A 21,542-nucleotide genomic window follows, 5' to 3' on the forward strand; every position below is an offset into this window, starting at 1 on the left:
CCTAAACCCCCATGGTATAATTATTGCTTCTGATTTGTTGAAAAGAGCAAACTGTGTGTTTTTTTTCTTTTAATATTTAATAAAACCAACAGTTATTGGTATTTTAGAATTTAAAAAGTTTTATTACATTTTATGATTAATATCTGGTTCAAATTTCCATGAAATGTCCTACTTCCATCCATCACCTGCAAAAGAACAATCACAAAGTCTGCTACCAGCTAAAAAAAAAAAAACATGAATAATTCAATACTTTCACCAATGCTAGCTTTAACTTTACCACCAAATTCTTCTGGAGTGCACAAATACTGAACCCAGTCTCATCCAAGCAGTCTGAACCAGATGAGACTAAACACACAGCGACCTTGATCACCAACCTGCAGCAACTCCTGAAGCTAACAACCAACCAGCAAATCCCTCATTAAGCTCACCGGCATGCCGCCCGCGTTTACATCGGGAATTCCGTGTGAACTGAGTTTCAATAAACCGGATGGTAAACAGAGGATCTTGTAATCGTCTCCATTGTACATCTCCACCGCAGAGACCTCATTAATAAAACAAAGAATTTAAAAGAAAGGGCAATTCCAGTGTGTCGCCAGGAATGTGAGTCTGTTCATGCCCGGACGGAAACAGCTGATGCATTGCTCATAGGTTTGGTGTGATTAGGGACAACTCTTCTGCTAGCAATATTTATTTCAACCTCTATGATTGTAGTGCGACTTTCAGCTGCCACAACATGTCAGTCTTCTTTACTCAAACCGAAGAATTTCACCATGAAGCCTGGGTGAGTGGGAGAAATGTGCATCATGTCGGATGAAAGCAGCTGTAGTGAGAGATCATAATCAAGTGAGTGGGACCCCAGAGCAGATCGCAGAGGTGTGGCTCTCAAAAGCAAAAAAAAAAAAAAGAAGAAAGGACACAAAGTAATGCTAAAACATGCTGGCGAGGCAAATTCTTTCTTGTTATTCAATTTCACAGTGATTACTGTCTTGATCTTATTCTACTGCGCTACGTTTGGATCCATTCGCCGCCGGCAGCTTTGGAGTTGGAGGGAGATTTGTTCAAGCGAGGCAGGTACAGGCTAACATAACAGGGCCTTCTAAGCCTGTGACAAAAAGACAGTGAGACGGCGCTCTGTCGCTGCTGATCCACGGGGACGGGAAAAAGTAGGCCAGGCTCGGTGTCAGGCTGCTGCGAGGATCAGGAGGACGCCCAAGTTGTTGATTTGTGATCAAAGTTGCTTCTCACACTTTGGATGTCAAGAATCCCACAGACAGAGAGGGAGGGATTTAAAATAGTCCTCACACTCACAGACATGTAGGTCATATTTTTAGAAATGAGGCTTTCCAGCTGAATACTGCGTCATCCAACCATGTCGTGCAGAGGAAGCCAGCCTTTTAATGTTTTTTTTTTTTTTTTAATAGTGATGGAAGTTGAACTGTTCACCCCGCCTATCCCCATCAAAAGCGCACAGAACCACCGAGAAAATCCCACCGAGGGCCTAATAAGCATTTAGATACTGATGTTATTAAACTCACTAGTGGCTGCAACACACGCGACTCACTACAGGAGCTTTACACTGAGGCAGCTGGGGAAGAACTTAAGAACTGAAGGAAGTCAGCTCCATTTAGCAAACAATATTTACACAGCAAATCCAAACCTGGATTTTTTTTTCTTATCCTTTCAAAATTCTGCAGCCCAAATTTTTTCACAGAAATGTTTTTCAGCACCTTAGTCTGAAAAACACTGGGTATGGTGAGGAACAACATGCAAGCTTCATATGATGTAGGTTGACTTGCATGCAATCGAAACTGCATGAACTATTTTAATGGCACAGTACATTTCCAAAAATCAATCTCTTTAAAATACTTAAATATATTTTCATTGAAGTACTTCTTCTTTTTCTTTTTCCTGTAATTTTAACACTAGCAACAAGCTAATTAAAGTGCTGGACAGTTGTTACAGTTTGTGCAGGATTTACAAAGTCTGAAGATTCTGAGAATATTTCTACTTCACTGCAACTGATGATATGAATTATATTACATACCAATAATACAAGTTACAGTATGTCCATTAAAACATTCAACCATGCAAATGAAAAGTCACGTTTATTTAACTTTTCTTAGCGAGTACGACATTATATTGGATTACACCAGTTCTCTGGAGTATATCAAAAAAACTTTATACACTTTTATATATCTTAAGGGAGCTTAATTAATCATTAATCATTTGATTAACATGAAATGTGTGATTTAAAAAATAAATAAATTTTACTTCTAGCTTTCGATATTGGAGTGTTTTTTTTTCCCTCACATAATTTGTTTAGATTGCAATTTTATTACATTATTATTTTTTTATATATATAGATGAATCAGGTTATTGGCCATTATTGGTTGTTAGACCCCTTAGAATATCTAAAAGCATGACTAATGTGTCCTGAGTGGTTCGCTCATGTTTATTTGTGCTCTGATGATTTCTTAGTTTTTACAGAGGGCTTTGACATTAGATGAGCACAGAGGGTCTGCTCACCCCTGCACGCCTCACTTTCCTCTGTGTGAAGACAAACAAGCTTTCTCATGTGCATCAAAAAAAAAAAAAAACCAGAGCAGAGATTGAGACTCATCGCTTCTGAGTGATTAGACCAACAAACCGGGCTCGTGCCGTGGGTGAACAGACAGCCATCTGACTAATTTGCAATTAGGAGGGCTCTGAGTGGCGCGCGGGGCCGCGGCGCTCACCGTGACCCCGTGCGCGACAGAGGCACCAAAACAGCCGAGAGACACCGAGGCTGCTCACGTGTCCGCGCGGGCCCTCCGGAGTTGTGTCTGACTCCATCGTGAGTTCGAATCAGACGGCGAATCACGGGATCCCGTGCAGGCAGCCAGCCCGGCGTAAAGTGCACGGCACGCGCGCACCCAGTCCGGCGGTGGCGCCTGGGATTGGGTGGAGGGGAGTGGTGGCTGCGGACGGAGTCACGGGATTGGTAGAGTTCAGCGCCAAACTTGTTGACTCATAACTGAAGCAGCTCCTCTCCATCCTCCTCCTCGGCGCAGGAGCTGTCCAGGGGCCAGTGGTGCTGAAAGCTGCCAGCCTGCCACGGAAATTATTCCATCTATTTTTAGGTTGTTGTGTGTTTTTTTTCCTCCCCGTTCGGTTTTTTTTACTGCTCTCGTCGCAGCCGTTGAAAGAGGCTCAGCTGATATTCATCCACCCACCCATCCAGCCATCCATCCATTCATCCATCCATCCATCCATCCATTCATCCGTCCATTCAGCCTCACCGCTCTATCCGGGAGCGCGACGTGCCTTCAACTTCTTCACAAACCGAGGACTCTCCAAAGCGCAGCCATGGCTTTCATGGTGAAACACATGGTGGGAGGACAGCTGAAGAACCTGACAGGAGGACTGACGGAGGAGAAATCCGAAGGGGAGAAATCAGAAGCCGCCGCGCAGGGGATGACTCAAGAGGAATTTGAACAGTATCAGCAACAGTTAGAAGAGGAAAAGTAAGAGGAATGATTGAAGTTTGTGCTTGTGAAGTTGTATTTGTGGCGGGGAAACGTGGTTTAGACGTGGCGTGTGTTAAGCGCGTTATGTTTCTGTGTGTAAATAGAGCTCCCAGTGCGCCCGCCGTGCGCTCTTTTACGCATCAGCGCAATAACGCGAGCGCTCCTCGCACAGCTGCTCCTCTTGCCCTGGGAGCTCCCGTCGTGTCTGTTAGTTTCAGCAAATATATTATGTAGCGAAGCTATTAATTTAGGATTCCCGAATCTGTTTTCACACGGAAATACCTACAAGGACTCCTGCCCGGAGGCAAAAGTGTTTCTGTTGCTGCGTGTGTGGATGAAAAATGTTCCTGTGTTGAATGAAAGTGGCACAACCAACACTTCCACTACTTTATTGAGGATTTTTAAAAACCTCACGTCTAACACTTATTTCCATCAGTTGTTATATCATTGACTTTTCTTTCATTGGATTTGTTTTAATTGTTGGTTAAATTAAACCCTTTCCTCTGTATCGACCTGCAGAATCCAACACACAACTAATTAAATTTCCATCATTTGCTGTTAGTCTTTCTGGTGTTCATTGCCAGAACGCACTAGAAAAGCATAGTTCAAAACAAGGTCATTTGACAGTAACCCAGTATTGATTTGTATGAGCATGACTCTTCATTCTATATTAGATATCAGATGAGGAGGGAGGATTCAGAGCAAACTTCTACAGGAAAATATCTCATCTTCTCTCAAACATTCCAAAAGCACCCTGAAAATGGTTGAACTTGTCTCATTCTGATCATCGACCAACACACTTCAAACCAAAGGGTCCCATGGTTCCAACATTTGAAGGTTGAGGGTTAGTGGGAGGTGAAGTCCTAACCCTGGGCGGTATTAACGCTCATGTCAGCCCACTGGCGAGATGCTCAACGACCCCCCCCCCCCCCCCCCCCCCCCCCACACACACACACACACACACACACACACCCCACCTCCTAATGTGACCTTCAGTGGAACTGAGTTATTGGTCAGAGGTGCTAAACAGCAGCATAGATCACCCACAGGCCCCTTTACTGCTCAGATTAAAGTAGAATAAAATGTTGTGCGTGTATGTGTGTGTGTGTGTGTGTGTGTGTGTGTGTGTGTGTGTGTGTGTGTGTGTGTGTGTGTGTGTGTCTCACACGCGGACATTTTATCATCCCCAGTGAGCGGGCCACAGTGACATCTGATGCCCTTGAGAGGGGCGGGGGCGGTGTGTGAAGACACAAAGCTTCGCTCATTGGCTGCAAGTGAGCGTGGATGTGGCCCCTTGTGCCTTTTGGTGTCTGACCTCCTCACGTTAATGCAAAGTGAACTGAGGCTCACGCAGACAGCCCCGCGTAAAACAACCTTCCACTGACACATTGGGTACAAACACTTTGCAAGCCATGCCCGTGGTCCTCCAGCATCCTTACCCCCATTACCACCTCCAACCCTCCCTTCAGATGCTGACACTAAGCTGAACCCTCCAGGCACACAATGCAAATCTCCTCCACTGCAGCTCTGCTCTGATAAAGATCAGCAGTGTTACAAGCCCTCACTGTATTCACTGATCATGATCTAACATGGTGTTTTGTCACAGCACCACATTCATGCCACATTTGTCCCCGGGCTCCAAGGGTAGGTTAAAAAACAAAGGCTGTGGCATGCAGTTGGCTCGCAATCTCTCAGGAATTTCAGAACATTTTTGCAGTTTATGAGGGGGGCAATTAGGAAGCCATAATACTGAAGCCATAAATAATGTTGTGGCATTGAGTGAAGGAAGCGCTGCCAGAAGCTTATTGCCTGCCCTCTGCTGGAGGCACCACACACTGTGTACTGTACTGTTTACTGGAGAGAGATGGAAGAGACGAACCACAGATCATCAAAGGAGAACATTTATTGGGGGGTGGGGGGGGGGGTGGGGGGGGGGGGGGTCAGGCAGCATACTTATGATAACCTCCAGTCACTGAGATTCACAGCAGGTTCAAGACAATATCCTCAAAAAGAATGCAACTGTACAACTCACTGGAGAACACGACTTTCTTCCTTTTATGATTCATTGCATGTAATTCAATATTTTTGGTCTCAGTCTGAATGTATGTTTCCGTGAATTAGTAATGCTACTTAAAATCTTTTAAACAAAGAGGCTTATTGAAGGAAGGCTCACTTTTAGGTAGTGTTTTTCACTTTGTGAATATACTTTTTGATCAATCACATGACTTAAAAATGTTAAAAATGCTGCGTTGAGTGGTTGTAATTTGACACCAGCCTCATTGTAGATACTGTGTTTTCAAATTAATTTTAGTAGAAATCTAGAGGAAACCACCACCCCTTTAACCAAACCTAGATTTGTTTTGTTTTACCCTCATAAATGTCATTTGACTCGTCAGACTGACGTCACATGTGCAATGAAAATCCAAAATACTATGACATGTGACATTTTAATGAGGTTTTTGATTGTATTCCTTGCAGACAAGAACGAGAAGCTAGTTTTGCCCAGAAGAAAGCTGAGAGAGCCACAGTTCGGAGTCATTTCCGGGATAAGTACAGGCTACCAAAGGTAAATAAATATATTCACTTCTCTCCAGTTCTTCTGGTTTTTAAATCGGTTGTGCCTTTAGTTCCCTCCTGTCCAGCTGGGTTGAATGTGTGTGTGTGTGTGTGTGTGTGTGTTTTCTTTCCATGTCCACTGAAGAATGAGCTGGATGAGACTCAGATCCAGCAGGCGGGGGATGATGTGGTGTTGCCCACGGAGCTGGCCAAGATGATCGCCGAGGACAACCAGGAGGAGACGCACAAGCAGTCGGTGCTGGGCCAGTTGTCCAACATCCAGAACGTGGACATGGACCAGCTGAAAGACAAAGCCCAGGCCACGCTGGAAGACCTCAAAAAGCAGACTGAGAACTGCAGTCTCATGTGATCTGGTACAATTTAAGCCCCACGAGATTACAGGTTGTTGTTGGCTGTTTTTTTTTTTTTTCTGACGCAAATATTTCTCAGAGGCAAAAGTGTTTAAATGGCATTTTCTTGGTTGTTTCAGTGGAATGTCAGGACAGTAAATTCACAGAAGCCATAGATGATTGAAGCTCATCTCACTGACCAGCAAAAAAAAGCCCAAATAAAGTCATCAAGATGAAGTAGCCCCATTTTCTTTGAAACGCTCAAAGTCTCCATGAATGTCATTCCTGTTTTCACAAATGAACTCCTAGCTGCGATGGAAACTGTGACTGTGTTGCTCCTCACGTTGAAATTCAACCAATGGGAGGATTTCCGCCTTTAGAGAAACTTCTCCTCTGAGAAACATTTGTTCGATCCTTTACTCCCTCTGTTCCCGGACCTCTCCCGCTCTCTGCACCTCACATGGTCGCAGGTGCGATGGTGTTTTTTTTTTTTTTTTAATTTCCAAACAGCTGATTTCAGAGATGAGCACATGCACTTTCAGTACCAGAGGAAAACTGAGGTCAGCTGCTTGGTTGAAGTGGGAGGATTTAGGATTTGTTTTGGGTCTAACAGAAATGAATAACATGTTTGGGGGTCATTTATGTTTCACTTGGGTTTGAAATAATACAAAGTGAGGATTTTTCTGGTCATTCAGAGTTTTGAAGCAAAAGGAGACCGACTAACAGATCATGTTGGACCTAAACATTTGACATGTATTAACTCCACATAACGTAACATCATTGGCTCCTTCACTGTTAAAGCAGAACAGTTCACAGTTCTCAGCTCAATAAGCCCTAGACTGTATCTTGGTTCTCATTCTACACAACTGTTTGCTCACTCTAACGGATATAAATAATTCTAAATCCTCGGTTTGTTATGGGTCGAACTGGAGTGCCAGTTAACGTAAGCTATCATCTCAAGAGCTTCAAGTTGTGTTTGTAACCAGCTGAGCTGTCCATAACCCGACGACCTGGACTCATGCTTTGAGATGTTAGGATCACCCAGCGTTATTTACTAAACAACGCTAAATAATATTTAGTCTCCCAAAGCACAGAATTGCATAGAAAAGCAATATCTACTGACAGCAGCAATAAGGCCCATCATTGTTAAAAGTAGCTTTACCAGTGTTGCTGCATTAAAACTGGTCGTATTTTTTTTTAACATATCATAACAGTGACTTTTTAACTTCCTCCCTACTTCAGTGTGCCTTGGACGACGTCCGTACAAGGTTGTCTTCTTCCACATCCAACTTCTGAAAGCTGCTTTTTACAAGGACCAGCCTTTTTCGGTTGTTTATTTCTGCAGGATTTGTCACGTTTAGTTCCAATTCAAGCCACAAATAACTGACAAGCAGGCACTGGTGGTGTCTTATTGAAAGGTAGAATCAATTTGCTTTATTATGGTGGTTGTAAATATCTACAGTTACGTGTGTTCGATAACCATGTTCCCAAACTGAACCTAGCAGTCATATTAAGTAGCCTCGATTGGGAGAAAATCTGTGTGTATGCTGCATCCAGAGGTTAAGACAACAGACGCTGCTCAGATGAGGGAAATGTAGATGCTTTAGAAAGTTGTACGCCAAAGCCTTTGTGGAAAAAAAAAAACAAAACATTTCAGCCAACATAAAGGAGAACGGCACAAATATATCAAACTGTGTAAATGCAGTATGTGTGTGAGTGTATAAATCCACATGCCAGTATTTGTGTTGTGTAGGATGTGACGTTTTTCTGCGGGTCGTTCCTCGCTCCGTCGGGTCTCATAGTGCCGTCGACCATCGCGTGACCTTTGACCTGTCCTCCATCTCATCTATTTGAAGCGCCCCCTCCCCCGCCACCGTGTCTCGGTCGTGCTGTTCTGTGATGGTGGATCTCGTGTTGTTTAGCCGATGTGACGCGTCTCGTAAGTGTCTTTGTAAAAGCGAAAAGAGAAAAGAAGTGTCGGTGTTACGGAGTGTTACACGCAGGCCAGTCTGAGCTTCTTCTTCTGTTCGTGTCGTTTTCAGGCCAGACGTATCCGATCTGAGAGCGCGCTGTTGATGTCGTGTTGCGTTCATGTACAATGCCAGTGTTCAGTTTATGTAGCAGTGGTACTGAGGATGTCACACCTGTCTCCGGTTTGGTTTCTGTCATGGTTCAAACACCAAATTTTCTGATTTTTTTTTTTTTCTGTTTTATTTTAACGTGCAGTTCTGGTCAGAAGGGTGTGCGTCATGCTGCTGATCAACGTCTGAGGTGACACATCTTTTTAGTGCAGTGCTCGTTGTGGTGGTGTAGATGAACCGTATATTCACTATATTCCAATGATATGAAGCAGAGGAAGAGTTGCAATAAGTCTTTTTGTATCAAAGCTCCTGGAGTCCGTCACTGTCAGTAGTGACTGAATATTACTGGTTGGAAAAGAAGCCATAAAGCAAAACTCTTGCTTTCTATCAGTGTGTGTGTGTGTGTGTGTGTGTGTGTGTGTGTGTGTGTGTGTGTGTGTGTGTGTGTGTGTGTGTGTGTGTGGGTGTGTGTGTGTGTGTGACTTCAAATAATTACAACAATAATCCATTAGCTCAGTAATAATCAATAAAATAATATACTACAGTGGTTGCTGTGCTGTCATTCTGTGGAGTTGCTCTCTTTTCCAGGATCTGGCTGCCATGACACGCAGTTCCTTCTCATTCGTTGCCTGTTTTCTTTGTTTCACTGTATTTCTGTCACTCTGTCCAAAAGTGATTCTTTTTTTTTTTCAGTTTGAACGGCAATAAAAACAAGTTTTTATTAAAACGTGGCAGCTCTCTCATTTGTTGGGTCTACACACACATGGGATCTTCAGTCACCGACATGTTTTGCTCAGTCTCGAACACCAGGTGGAGACAAAAATACACTTCCGACTGCAGTGAGCTGAGACTGAGGCTGCATGGAGAGGCAACTTTAAATGATCCGATCATCTGCCTTATATGTAAATAAAACATGTTCATTCTGTATCAGTACAGTATTGCTCAAAATTGACTGCACGAAAGAAAAAAATCACTGCCACACCCATGGAGCGAGTGCCAACAACAAGTTGAATTCTTTAAAGGATTAAAAGAAACAGCAAACAAACCTCAAAGAAGGTAGCACCTTTTCGTAATCTACAATTCAAAACAAAGTAAAAAAAATTGAAAAAAGATAGTAGAGAAGATATACTTTATGGTTTTCCAAAATTGATTTCATACCTTCAGACACTTTTCCACGACAAATTATTTCAACTGAAGTGAGCCATGGTGCATGTATTCACATCTTCAACATGTTTACTGTATATGTCTCGTCTTCTTTTATCCGCAAAATACATGGTTTCCCAGAATTAGTGGGAATTGTTTCTTATCTGCCACTTGAAAATATTTCATAATACCAAACCCCTCTTTAATCTGCCTCTGCATCTTCTTTAAGTCATTTGCTTTCTTTCTTTTCTTTTTTTTTTTTTTTTTGTTTGTTAATGTGACTTGTATGGCTCCAAGTGATGAATTGTGTCCACAGACAATGGTTTGCATTAGTGTTCTTGGATCTTTTTAGTGATTACCATCATAAACACGTCTTATCTAAAGACCATCCAAAAGCTGGCATCTGGCTGCATTTCCTTGTGAACACCTCCAGATTCTTTGGGTTTTTTTCCCCCCCTCTCTGGTGGAGAAGATGAACTCTCCATGTTCTTCACAGTTAAATGATAAAATGTAAGTTCTGGGTTGTTTCCCCGGCAGTTACAGCTCCTGTGAGCCTCTTGAGTTTGGGGCACCCATCTGTTTTGTGGAGTTTGTGCAAAACTGGCAGTGCCTCTCAGGAGGGGCAAACCTGCAGCTATTATTCCCCCAAAAATCAAGTTAGTTACCATTTCAATGGCAGGAAAGCCCGAGCTATTGGTAGTTTTCAAGTGTGGCGTGAAAGGGAATAGCTGTAAAATATATTGATGCCGAGCCCCTCTCCATTGGTAGGCCGCAGTGCGTGAACAATCTTCAGCCTGCAAAGACACTGGGCCGCTGCATGGCCAATCTGACACAATTAGGGTGAAACGGGCCAGAAAATACTATTCTCTCCCATTCTCCTCCATCAATCGGGGCTTAAAAACTCTGCAGAATGAGAGGCAGGGGGAGGGAGAAAAAAAAAAGGTGGGGGGAGTGAGTGACAATTAGTGAGAGCCCTAAAGGGGAAAACCACACAGGGACGAAGCAAACTGTCACAGACTTTTCTGTCGCTGCTTTGCTCTGGTGGAGCAGATTTGTTTTGCTGAAAATTGAAGCAGCGGAGTTGCAGATGTGAGCTTCTTGCAGAGGAATGCATTTTGCAAGCTCAGTTACACCCCCCCCCCATCCCTCCACCCCTCCTCAACTTGTGTTTTGCTACAGGAGGGGGGGGACCACACAAATCCTAGGTTTCATGCAAAGAAATATTATAAACACTTCCATCCAGCCTGTCTCGTCCTGCACCGGAGGGGAGATTTGCGCGCAGAGCTGCGCCGCTGCGAGCCTTGAAATGGGTCCCACGACCGACTCCTCAATGAGGACCAATCGGCGTGCAGGATTGTAAATGAGTGAAGAGGGGGAGAGGAGTGAGCAGGAGGGGAACTTTTCTTTTCTTTTCTTTTTTTTTCTCTCGACAGAAGGAGGGGTGCAGTGGGGAAATGCTCGGCGGACCGTGAAGCGTAACAGCCAGAACAGGGACAAAGACGCGCATAGCGGGACAAACTGCGCCAGGGAGAAACCTCCGACGACTAAAAACAACTCGGGAATGCCTGGACGGATTCAAAGCAGCGGCTCTGCCGAGACGAAATGGCAAGAAATACGAGTTCAAGTGTGCTATCCGACTTGTGGACAATAGCTGCGGTCGGACTGCGCGTCAACTTTGGATAGACTTGTGGCGCGTCGCGGAGGCTCTCCGGTCCGCACCGGAGGAAACACGCTGGAGTTTTGGACTCTTCTGAACGGACATGTTTCCCGGAATGATTCTTTCAGTGCCGCCACTTCGTTTTCCAACCACGCCTGGTGATTTCCCCAAGTCAGATCCTGCAGCTGAGCCCGCCGGGAGCAGGAAAACCCACCGGAGTTGTGAGTCAGTGAGCCAGGCGCGTTGGTAGTTTATCCTTCTGTCGCTTTTAACGTGGAATATCTGAGTCTGGAAGTTTGAAGAGTTTGAACTTCCCTGATCCTATACATGTGCTGCTGGAGAGAGTCCACGCCGCTGAAGTACACCTCCATTCAAGCATGAGATGTTGGTGCAGCGCCCTGGCACTTCTCCCGTGGGTGCTGGTGGCCTTAGACGCCCAACTGATGTGCTGGCAGGCGCTGATCCGGTGCCACGGCGAGCCCGAGTGCGAGCTCGCCTACAACCAGTTCCTGGCGGCATGTGAGGGCAACATCATTGGCACGAGGAGGCAGTGTCCCAGCCACTGCATCAGCGCGCTCATCCGGCTCAACCACACCCGCAACGGCCCGGACCTGGAGACCTGCGACTGCGCGCAGGACCAGGACTGCCTGAAGTCCAAGCGCGCCATCGAGCCGTGCCTGCCCCGCAGGCACCCGAGCGACGCCGGGGGGATCGGCTGCATGGAGGCCCGGCAGCGCTGCGAGGAGGACAGCAGCTGCCACACCTCCCTGGCGGCCTACTTGTCATACTGCGGGCAGCTGTTCAACGGCAGGAAGTGCTCCTCCAAGTGTAAAGCCACCATCCAGCAGATGCTGTTCATCCCGAACGGCGCGCTGCTGAACCGCTGCGTCTGCGACGGCGTGGAGAGGCCCTTCTGTGAAGTGGTCAAGGAGAACATGAGCAAACTCTGCTCCATAGGAGACCACAGTGTCATCTCGGACCAGCCAGACGTGGATGACCTCTACGAGGATGAAGACTATGACCCCAGAAGTGACAGAGAGGAGCTCTACATTGAGAACTCCTCCTCTTCCCAGATGTTCTCCAGCTGCACGGCCTTCATGTCTCTCACTATTGCACGGATATTGTACTGAGATGCTGCAGACGTCAGTTGGATTTATCAATGAATGGGTGACACTGTTTGAGATGAGTGCCAAGAAAGCGGATCCCGGAGTGACGGGGGATGAAGCTCGGAGACACTAGGTGAGACGGAGGCCTTGAACCCGGGTCTGCTGGCGACACAGAGTTTGCATCGTGACCCTTGATGCACAGCTCACTCAGGAATACCGTCCTCCTCATTTCACCCGTCACTCCGTCACATACGCGGCCTTCGCCGTGCTCGGGGTCAGCTGCGGCCTCAACAAGCTGAACGTCTGGAGATGAAGGAAACCAAACCAAACTTTGGGGCATTTTCTGTCCCTCCAAGCAGCTCCTGTTTATTTGGATTGGTTTAAACGGTACTTGAAGTGTGGCTTTATTAAGACCTTAGACAAACATTGGACCCATCCAGGCTCTGTTTGCTCTGCTCTCCATTTCAGGAGGGATTGGGGGGGGGGGGGGGGGCTTGTATTGTCGGAGTAACCACACTTCAAATATTTGTGTGAACGTTCAGAAGACATGGCAAGAAGGGTGTTGGGATCAAGTACTTAAATTAACTGAAGCCCCTCTTCAGCACACTTCGGAGTTCCCCTCCCCCTCATGTGAGATTGTTTTATTGTACTTTTCCTGAGACGGCCCCCTCCCCCCTTCCTCCACTGCCCGCCACCTCCTGATGCCTTTTAAAGACCCCTGTCTTTATTGCTGCTTTCACACTGCCGCAGCCCTCCAGCAGGCCCTGACGGCTGCCGGTGTGAAGGGGTCAAGGCGGCGTACCTGCAGTCTGTCCCCCGACGCCACGCTCGTCAGTGGGCCTTCACCTGGACTGACGCCGCGTGCGGGCCGAACGCAACGTCCGAGTTCGGCCGCACGCGCGAAAACTAAAACTGTGTGCAGTCGTCGCACCGCATTCCTCTGAGCCTGTTGAAAACTCGCACTGTAAAATGAGGATTTTAGGTTTTAGTTACCTCAGCTCAGTTTTCTAGTCAGTTCCAGTGACTTGGAGCAAAGTGTGCTGAACTCCATCCGTGCACGACTAGTAAGAGGGAACAGTAATTAAAAAGTATCCTGGACGCTCAGGGTAAATGGGTTTATTTTTGCAACAGTACATAAGGAATCATTTTTTAGAGAGATTGTTGTATTTGTATGATGTTACTTGATTTGTTTGATTATAAATTATTCAAATTCTTTAATGCTATCATGAAATTAAAAGCATAATTTTGATTTGGGTGAGACAAAGTATGAAATTACTGACAAGTTTTTTTTTCACAACTTTAAATAAGATGGAAGCTCATTGCATTCACACACAAAAATAATAAAATTAGCAGTTTTTCTGCAATAACTGCTTCACCTGTTAAACCTGCTGTGTTTAATCCAGTTTTATTCAGGTTTGGAACTGAAAAAATAAGTGATTCTGGAGTCATATAGATGGCCGCCCATTAGTCAACAGCTGTGGATTTTACAGTGGTTCAGATGAAATCCTTAATTTGCTGGATTTGAAGATCGGGTAAACCAGTGCAACATGATGTCTTTTATCTGACATATTGCATCTGAAATGCATTTAAACGAGATAAGCAGATGGCGGTTGAAAAAACGGAGTCCTTCTCTAATGTGTAAAACTCATCTTGAGATGACATCTTATTACTTCTGTGAATGCAGTATGCTTTCGTAACCAGAAAACCTTTATTTTTGTAATCCTAACACCCCCTCATTGAGTGGTTGAGCTGGTTCGGTCAGGTCGAGTGAGGTTCGTAACAAATGGTGAATTAGTTTGTCCAAATGGCAGAGCAGGAAGTGGACTTGTTCGTTTGATGGAAATGAAGGATTGTTCAGTCAAACGCACTAAAACCAACGGAGCGTCGCAGCAGTGTGTGAACCGTCGATGTGGGCGGTCCGTCACAGGTTCAGGCTGTGCCGCAGCACGGAGGCGTTACTAACCAAATGAAGTCTTCACAGACGTGTCTAGAGAATGTTTCACTAGCAGGATTGTCACCAAGTGCTTTCTAAGTATAATACACGCAGCTCATTAAATCACTTTACCGATTCCATTAGAAGGTGTACTTTAAACATTTATTTCCTGAATCAAGCACAACATGAGTATTTGTAATAGCACATTATTTTAGAGGTTATAGTCATGCTAATGTCTCTCTTCTCTCAGTCTGTTAAGTTGTTAAGCAAAAAAAAAAAAGGGAAATTCACAGTTTGTCATTAGTTTAGATCACTTGTATTAAAACCTGCCAATGTGTGTCTTTGCCACTTGAAATGAAGCCTTGAACCGTGTCGTTGAGTGTTAAATTATGAAGCTAGAATATGAAGAATGTGTATATTTTATATGATCATATGCAGTGTTGCTTAAATGCCTTTAATATAAACACACGAATGTAGCACAACGAAAAACTGACATGATTTTAGACTTTTTCAATTCCTCATTTCAACATGTGACAGTGATAGTAAACACTACAGAGCAGTGTCTTCCTCCTGGAAGGGTGAGTTTTATAATAAAATGTTTATGGCCTACAGCGGTGTTGTGATGTGGTTTATTCACGACTCGAGAAGGAATCCAGAAAGTAATATGTGCAGCTATTGTGTGTATTTCTGAGTTTTTGCATATCAGGGGAAACTCTATGTTTAACGATGTACTTAAAATAATATGTATATAGCAGTGGTATCCTGAATTCAATGAAAATTACTGTCATTATTGGCTTTATCACATCTAAAATGGTCACTTTTTTCTATGTTTTTGCCCTTTTTTATATTATTTGTTCGGTCTAGGATCTTGGCTAGTAGAACTTGAGTCCCTTTGCAGAACTGGTGTTTCACAGTGGAAAAAAAAGAGTTCTTGAAAAAAATGTAGTTGTAATTGACTTATACATTGACCTTTAAGTTCAGAAAAATGTCATCAGACTTGGTCTCTGAGAAAAAGGTGATGCAGAGCAACAGTAGCTCATGAATATGTTAATAACTGCTTTTCATCAAGAGGCATTTCTCTCTTATTTTTCTCTTGAATTAAGAATAAGCTGTACTGTGTACTCATAGAACTCATAGATCAGCCTTTAAAAATAATACCTTCACAAAATACTGAGTATCTGCAGGTAGACTTCAGGAACCTGCAGGACCAGGAGAGTCCGTTCTGGTCTCTATTGTCTGGTTGACTCTTAAGGTCGAGGGAAGTAAAATGGTTGCACACATTATTGAAGCAGTTATTGTGAACTCGACATGAAACCAGCTCTTCAAACAAACCGATTTATAAACTACTGAGAGAAGCATCATTGCAACAAAACAGCTGGAATAAACTACAGACAGGATGTGTGTCTGACGTCTTTCTGAGTCACTTCAACACAAAACCGTTGACTAATGCAACACAAACGGCTCTGCGACTCGCTGAAATGTGAGGACGTCATGGTGCATGTGCATGGTGACGTATTTCACTCACTGGCAGTGATTACAGTGAGGTTCTGTACTCTTTCTCTCAAAGTTCTCAGGCCAGTTCAGGCTTGATCACTGTGTTGACTGACTGATGAGGGTCTCGTGCTAAAAGGCTGAAACACCCCTGATTCAACAGATACTGCTGAGGATGCGTCCTGGATTTCCATCCTTCAGCTGAGACGAAGCTCCCACGCCACGCTCAGCATCAAGGCGAACCTCCTGTGAATACCATCTGCTGGCACAAAGGACAATTTTCCATCACGTCCCATGTTTGTTGATTCGTTCAGATCCTTTCTCCATGACACCGTTTCAAAGAGGAACTTTATAAACTAGTTTTAATTCTGCATTCAGCTTGTCCAGTTGTTCACTCAGGTATCCCACATATTCACTTGTTATTTATCTTTTTATTTGTATATTTTTTTACCTTTTAATAAAGCTTATACATTTTCAGCAGTGGATCACATAGTGTACAAATGGTGGTCATTTACTAAATCAAACATTAAGTGTGAATCTCTTTTTATGCAGGATGTTACAGCTGAGAGTGTTCAGCAGGAAGATCGATGCAGAGACGACAAGACTGAAGAAGAACAATGAAGCAGGAAGTATAAGAGGAGAGTGAAAAAAAGGCACATTTAGGGATTGTCCTGATTGGAAGAGAAGTGCATTGAAAAAGCTGTTAGCAGGGTAAGCATGATGACACCAATAAGTAGCAAAAAAAGGGAAAACTTACGTATTTCAACGCAGTTTTTTGTCATCTTTTATTTAATCTTTTCATTTGTATCAAACAATGTTTAAATGTTGCCATATAACAAAGAACACGGGACAATAATAACAAAACAGAGAAATAATAAACAGGACAACTGTATATAAATTATTTTACATATTGTACTTACTATAAATAAATTACTGTATATTTGACCTTTGTGTAAAGAGGATGTTCTCATTTTTAGATTGTTGATACGTTTTAGTGATTGAAGCAGCATATTAAGATCCAGAATCAAAGATAGAATACAAGCACTGTTTCTGAAAACTTGCTTGTGTGTGTGAAGAATTTGCCTCATAGAGTAATGAAGGGATTTTATGTGTTATTTATTAGTTTGCCTTGAGGCCATGATCAGGGAGATTTAGCTGTTTGGTTGTCTGATTCTATTTTCTGGAGACCGTCAATGTGTTGTCTATTTGAAATGGTTTTATTATTGTCAAAATCATTTCTCAGTTGCTGCATATAGTAAATATAAACAGTGTGAATGCTGCTGGATTCTCTCGTGTTTCTTATTCAGGAAGCAGCCATTTGGGACCTGTTCCACGCCGACGGAGGAAATTACAGGTCATTAGCAAATAGTGAAAGAGCTGCTGCTCGGTGTGAGATCCACACCTGTTCTTTAAAGGTGACATATTCTGAGTCCTCAACAAAAACAATAAATCTCAAAAGCAGCATCTATCTTCATCTTTACCAAACCTGCCCCCCCCCGTTTTACCAAATGAGGCTGTTAATGAGTCTCAAGCTGAAGATCAAGAATTGATCTCACGACCCCTTGATTGTGAGATGACCACTCTCCCCACTGAACCACAGCACAATCGTACATACATGGCAACAGTTTTACAGTCACATGTACACAACTCTATCTGCACAGTTACTTTTTTGGCATGTCTTTCCAGGACAGAACCTCTTTATCTTAACATGAGCCATCATGAAACGGCTTGAGTGGCGATCTGCTGGACCCCTGGTCCACAGCAGCTGCATTGGTTTTGAGCATTACAAACTGAAAACAGGGGTCTTGTGCATTGCATTTGTATGTGGGCGGCTGTGGTTCAGTGGGGAGAGCGGTCATCTCACAATCAACAGGTCGTGAGATCAATTCCTGTCTCCTCCGTCTGCATGTTGAAGTGTCCTTGGGCAACACACTGAACCGTAACTTTCCACTGGTGTGTAAATCTGTGTGTGAACGTGAAGCGCTTTGGCTCTGTCAGTGCAGTGTAAAAAGCGCTATGTAAGTGTTGTCCAGTTATGTGGATATAATTTAATTTTTATAAGTATCGTTCAGTCAAATCATTTAAGTGTGAAGTAGACATAAATATTAAGTTTATGGAATTTAGAAAAATATGTTGACTTAGAATATAGATTGAGTCAACTGAACACATTTTTTTAAAGCATAATGTAACTCAAAAGATTTGACAGCATAACTTAAAAGTTCTTATGTAATCAGTTACAACTAAAATTTTGAGTTTTCTGAACTTGTTCGGGTTTACAGTGTGTAACATAACTTGAAGCTAAGAAGCAGCCTTGAGATTCATCTGGGCTGAGGTGAATTCTTAATGCGTATCTTTATTTTTACAGGACTGAAAAAGCTCCAGTGAAATCTCATCATTTTCTTCTTTTCGATTCAGAAAAGTTTTACGGTTTCAGATTTCTGTAATGACACCACACACATGCAGAGAACAGTAAGTGATGAGAATTAACAATGGGACTACAGGACATTGGCCTGAACAGTTGATGGAAGTTGGATTGCTGCTACAGGTGACTCGCAACTAAAAAAAAATACCAATACCCAGGAAAACATGGAATATGGCGCTCTGGATTCTGCCGCCAGTGTTGTTATTGTCCGTCTACTCATGCTTGTGCAGAAGCACTAAGTCTTTACTTTTGTCTAATTAATAAAAACATGTTTTCTATCAGAAACACAAGTTTTGTTTTGTAGTTTTTTTGTTCTGGACTTGCGGTCCAATGTAAAATAACGGGTTAGGGTTAGACCGAAACCCAGTAGTTTTACTACTGGTGTGTGTGTGGAGACCCCCGGAGGGGTTGTGCAAACTGTTCCCACTGTTGCGTAACAGTCGCACATACTTCTGAATCCAAGAAAACTCGAATTTTTCTTACAAGTTGAATACGCAGAAAAAAGTTAAAAATTAAAACACTATATTGTTCATTTATAAACTTTCAAAAAGCAATTTTTCTATAATATATCTACTTCAACATTTCATATCCCCTTAAAATGTTGCTCAAGTCAGGTATGGATGCTCGAGGATGCAGAGGCACTGGAAAACTAACCAAACTGACCTACACTTGAGGAGTCAAGTTTTTCATTTAACAAGTGGCAAGTTACAAAGTCTCCCTGCAAAGTATTTCCACGCAGCGTTTTCTTACTCTTCAATAACCACAGGAATCTTCGAGCACATCCAACTGTCTGATGCTGTAAAAACTGCAGGCCTGAGCAGCTCAGCCCAGCGGCCTGCAGACGCAGCCACTTCTCAGCGGTTCTCTTAAAGTGTCTTTGTTCCAGTCTGCCATGACTGTTACTACCATGAGTGCTCCAACACAACCCCCCTGTCCCCGTCCTCAGCCTCCGCCGTCCCCTCCACCTCCACTCCGGGATCAAAATCAAAACAAACAGGAGCCGAGCGGCCTCGGGGAGTTGAGCGTGCGGAGGGAAGGAGAGAGAGGAGGAGGGGTTTACAGAGGCTGCACTGTGCTGGGGCCCATTTTCTAAATTATCTTTATTCAGCATGTCTTTGAAACAAACTTTCAGTGTGAGTCGCTCCTGCTGGACCGACTCTCTCCTCCTCGCCGAGCCACCGGAGGGCTTTCAGGAGGCTCTTGTCTCAGATGCAAACAATGATCCATTCATTACAGTCATGGAGAAGCTGTGGGCTCACAGCACCTTTCCTTCAGGTCAGAAACTAGAGTTTTTATGGGTCGACAACATCAACAGAGCTGAGAGGAAAAAAAAAAAAAAAAAGAGGAAACTTCTCCTGAGGAGAGAAGAGACCTCGTGGTGTCTCAGAAGATGGGGCTGTAAGTGGTTGAGGCTTAACTATGTCAGAATCTCTCTTTCTGGATTGCATTACTGTAAGGATATGAAGTTTTGTTTTGCTTTGTGGAGGGGGTGGGGTGGGGGGGTCAATGAAAACTGGCAGGACTCCCAGAAACAAGCAACAAAAGCAACGCACAAGGGTCAAAATTGCGTCCAAACTTTTCCTGGCAGCAGCGTGCTCCCGGCTTGATTAAAGCAGGCAAAGCCGAGCCAGCACCACGGGCACCCACAGCCAATTAGAACCCCCCCTCGTCCGCCCAACGCGTCCCTCGAGGGTCTCTCCTTCCACCCCGTCGTTTCGTGACCCCGTGGCTTCGCCGCTCTCCGTTCTGCCCCACGCGGCCTGGAAGTGATTTACACCTGGCATGCCAGGTGAATGTCATTAGCCAGATGGTGGGGCAAAAAACAAACATCACCCCGAGAGTCCTGGGTTTGAAAACCGCCCGTTAAACTCACAGCAGCTACAGCTGCAGTTTGGGTTTCACTGCATTCAAGGAGACACTGAAATGCACCCAGCTTGGATTTTTCCAAACTGTAGGACAAAGAAAACAGTCTGGGTTGCGCTTCAGGACCGTTCTGTGTTGAGTTTGCATGTTCTCACTGTCTCTCCGCTGTCCTGCTCGCATTCGACTAGTTACTGTAATCAAGGATTACTTTCCGATCAACACAAGTTGTTCTCAACCGTAATGCACAAGATGTTTTTTAAAAAGTAGCTAAACTGAGTGAGCGTTAGAAGGAAACTTGACAGTGAAGAGAACTGAGTGACGTCTTTGACCGTGTGAAGCAGAGGAGTGACGATAGAAATGAAACACGTTCTCCTTCTGACGTTTCATCAAAGAAAAGTGTGGAAATGGTCCTCAAATTGAAAACATTCTCTTTTTCAAGTCTACTTGAAACTTTTTGTGTTTACTTACATGAAGAAATTCACCGGTACTTTGCATTTCACCAGTTTTAATCATATGTCATGACTGATTTTGCCTGGTTTGATCTGGCCTCACTGATAACTTTGCTAACTTGAGAAATGATTGTTCTTAATGTGACCTAGATGTAGATCATATTACCGGTACAATTTATGGTTAACAATATTAATGTACCAGAATGGGGGGGCTCAGTGGCAAAATATGATAAAATATCAGTTAAAAAAAGTCAGTGTGTCAGATAAATAGTGCTGGGAAACAATGAACATATCAGCTGAAATCCTGGTTAAAAAAGCAGGTCTTAAGTTTGCTTTTAAATATATTATTATAAACCCAGAGGTGATTCAGAGAGATTCAAACCAGCAAACTCTTTTCAAATGCTCGCTGCCCAACCTCGCCCCATGATAGAGAACAGACTAATGCTGAATATTAGCTGCTTTAAATAACGTAAATTTCCTTTTTTTGTTTCTAAGTTGAGCAGAAAAGTTAAATCACTGCCAGTTCCTTGTTTTAAAGGTGGTGTTCAGCGTTGCCACTGCTGGTTTTTGTTACTAATCCATCTTTCCCATTATGAAAGGTCTTTTTGTGTAACCTTAATTGCCTCTTCGGGTCACATTCCTCTTCCAAACAAACATTTATGAGAAAGAAGTTTAACTTTCATAATAATTGGCAAAAAGAAGTTGGGCTAACAGTGGGAAAACAAATAAAATACACGTAATTAATTCTGTTTATTTCCCCAATTTTTTGTCAGATCTTTACATTTTCAATTACGGTTTTCTGAGCTTCCAGACCTCTGAATAAATCATATAATTATCAAATGTCCCTACTTTCCCTGCCTGCTTAACGCTCGCCGCCCTCCGTGGCCACCAGCCAGCTGTTTCTTCCAGATGATGGCGAAGGACCAGCAGCGCTGCTCCCACCAAGGCAAATAAATCTTTCCACAGGGCCTGAAAAACGAGCGTT

General features: G+C 43.7%; 2 protein-coding genes across 3 annotated transcripts; both read left to right on the forward strand.

Annotated features, from left to right (window-relative positions):
• The first annotated feature begins 3,224 nt into the window (after positions 1-3,224).
• cplx3b (complexin 3b) lies at positions 3,225-21,514 on the forward strand. Of its 2 annotated transcripts, XM_030102436.1 has the most exons (5): positions 3,225-3,503; positions 5,985-6,072; positions 6,208-6,464; positions 8,150-8,161; positions 21,504-21,514. In XM_030102436.1, exons 1-3 carry the CDS (start codon positions 3,346-3,348, stop codon positions 6,430-6,432), a joined length of 471 nt encoding a protein of 156 aa, XP_029958296.1. In that variant the 5' UTR covers positions 3,225-3,345; the 3' UTR covers positions 6,433-6,464; positions 8,150-8,161; positions 21,504-21,514. The 2 variants fall into 2 exon arrangements, with proteins under 2 accessions (XP_029958296.1, XP_029958225.1); XM_030102365.1 differs by lacking the exons at positions 8,150-8,161; positions 21,504-21,514 and having other exon boundaries at positions 6,208-6,490.
• Positions 11,132-14,627, forward strand: LOC115396361 (growth arrest-specific protein 1). The gene has a single exon (XM_030102258.1). The coding sequence runs from the start codon at positions 11,671-11,673 to the stop codon at positions 12,421-12,423; it is 753 nt and encodes a 250-aa protein (XP_029958118.1). The 5' UTR covers positions 11,132-11,670; the 3' UTR covers positions 12,424-14,627.
• Positions 21,515-21,542: the final 28 nt, after the last annotated feature.

This window comes from Salarias fasciatus, chromosome 1 (assembly GCF_902148845.1).
Source record: "Salarias fasciatus chromosome 1, fSalaFa1.1, whole genome shotgun sequence".
Taxonomy (NCBI): Eukaryota; Metazoa; Chordata; class Actinopteri; order Blenniiformes; family Blenniidae; genus Salarias; species Salarias fasciatus.

Coding starts and splice junctions, on each gene's coding strand:
- cplx3b (XM_030102436.1), top strand. CDS start 3,346: ATGGCTTTCATGGTGAAACACATGGTGGGAGGACAGCTGAAGAACCTG. Junction 3,504..5,984: donor CAACAGTTAGAAGAGGAAAA/GTAAGAGGAATG, acceptor TATTCCTTGCAG/ACAAGAACGAGAAGCTAGTT. Junction 6,073..6,207: donor ATAAGTACAGGCTACCAAAG/GTAAATAAATAT, acceptor TGTCCACTGAAG/AATGAGCTGGATGAGACTCA.
- LOC115396361 (XM_030102258.1), top strand. CDS start 11,671: ATGAGATGTTGGTGCAGCGCCCTGGCACTTCTCCCGTGGGTGCTGGTG.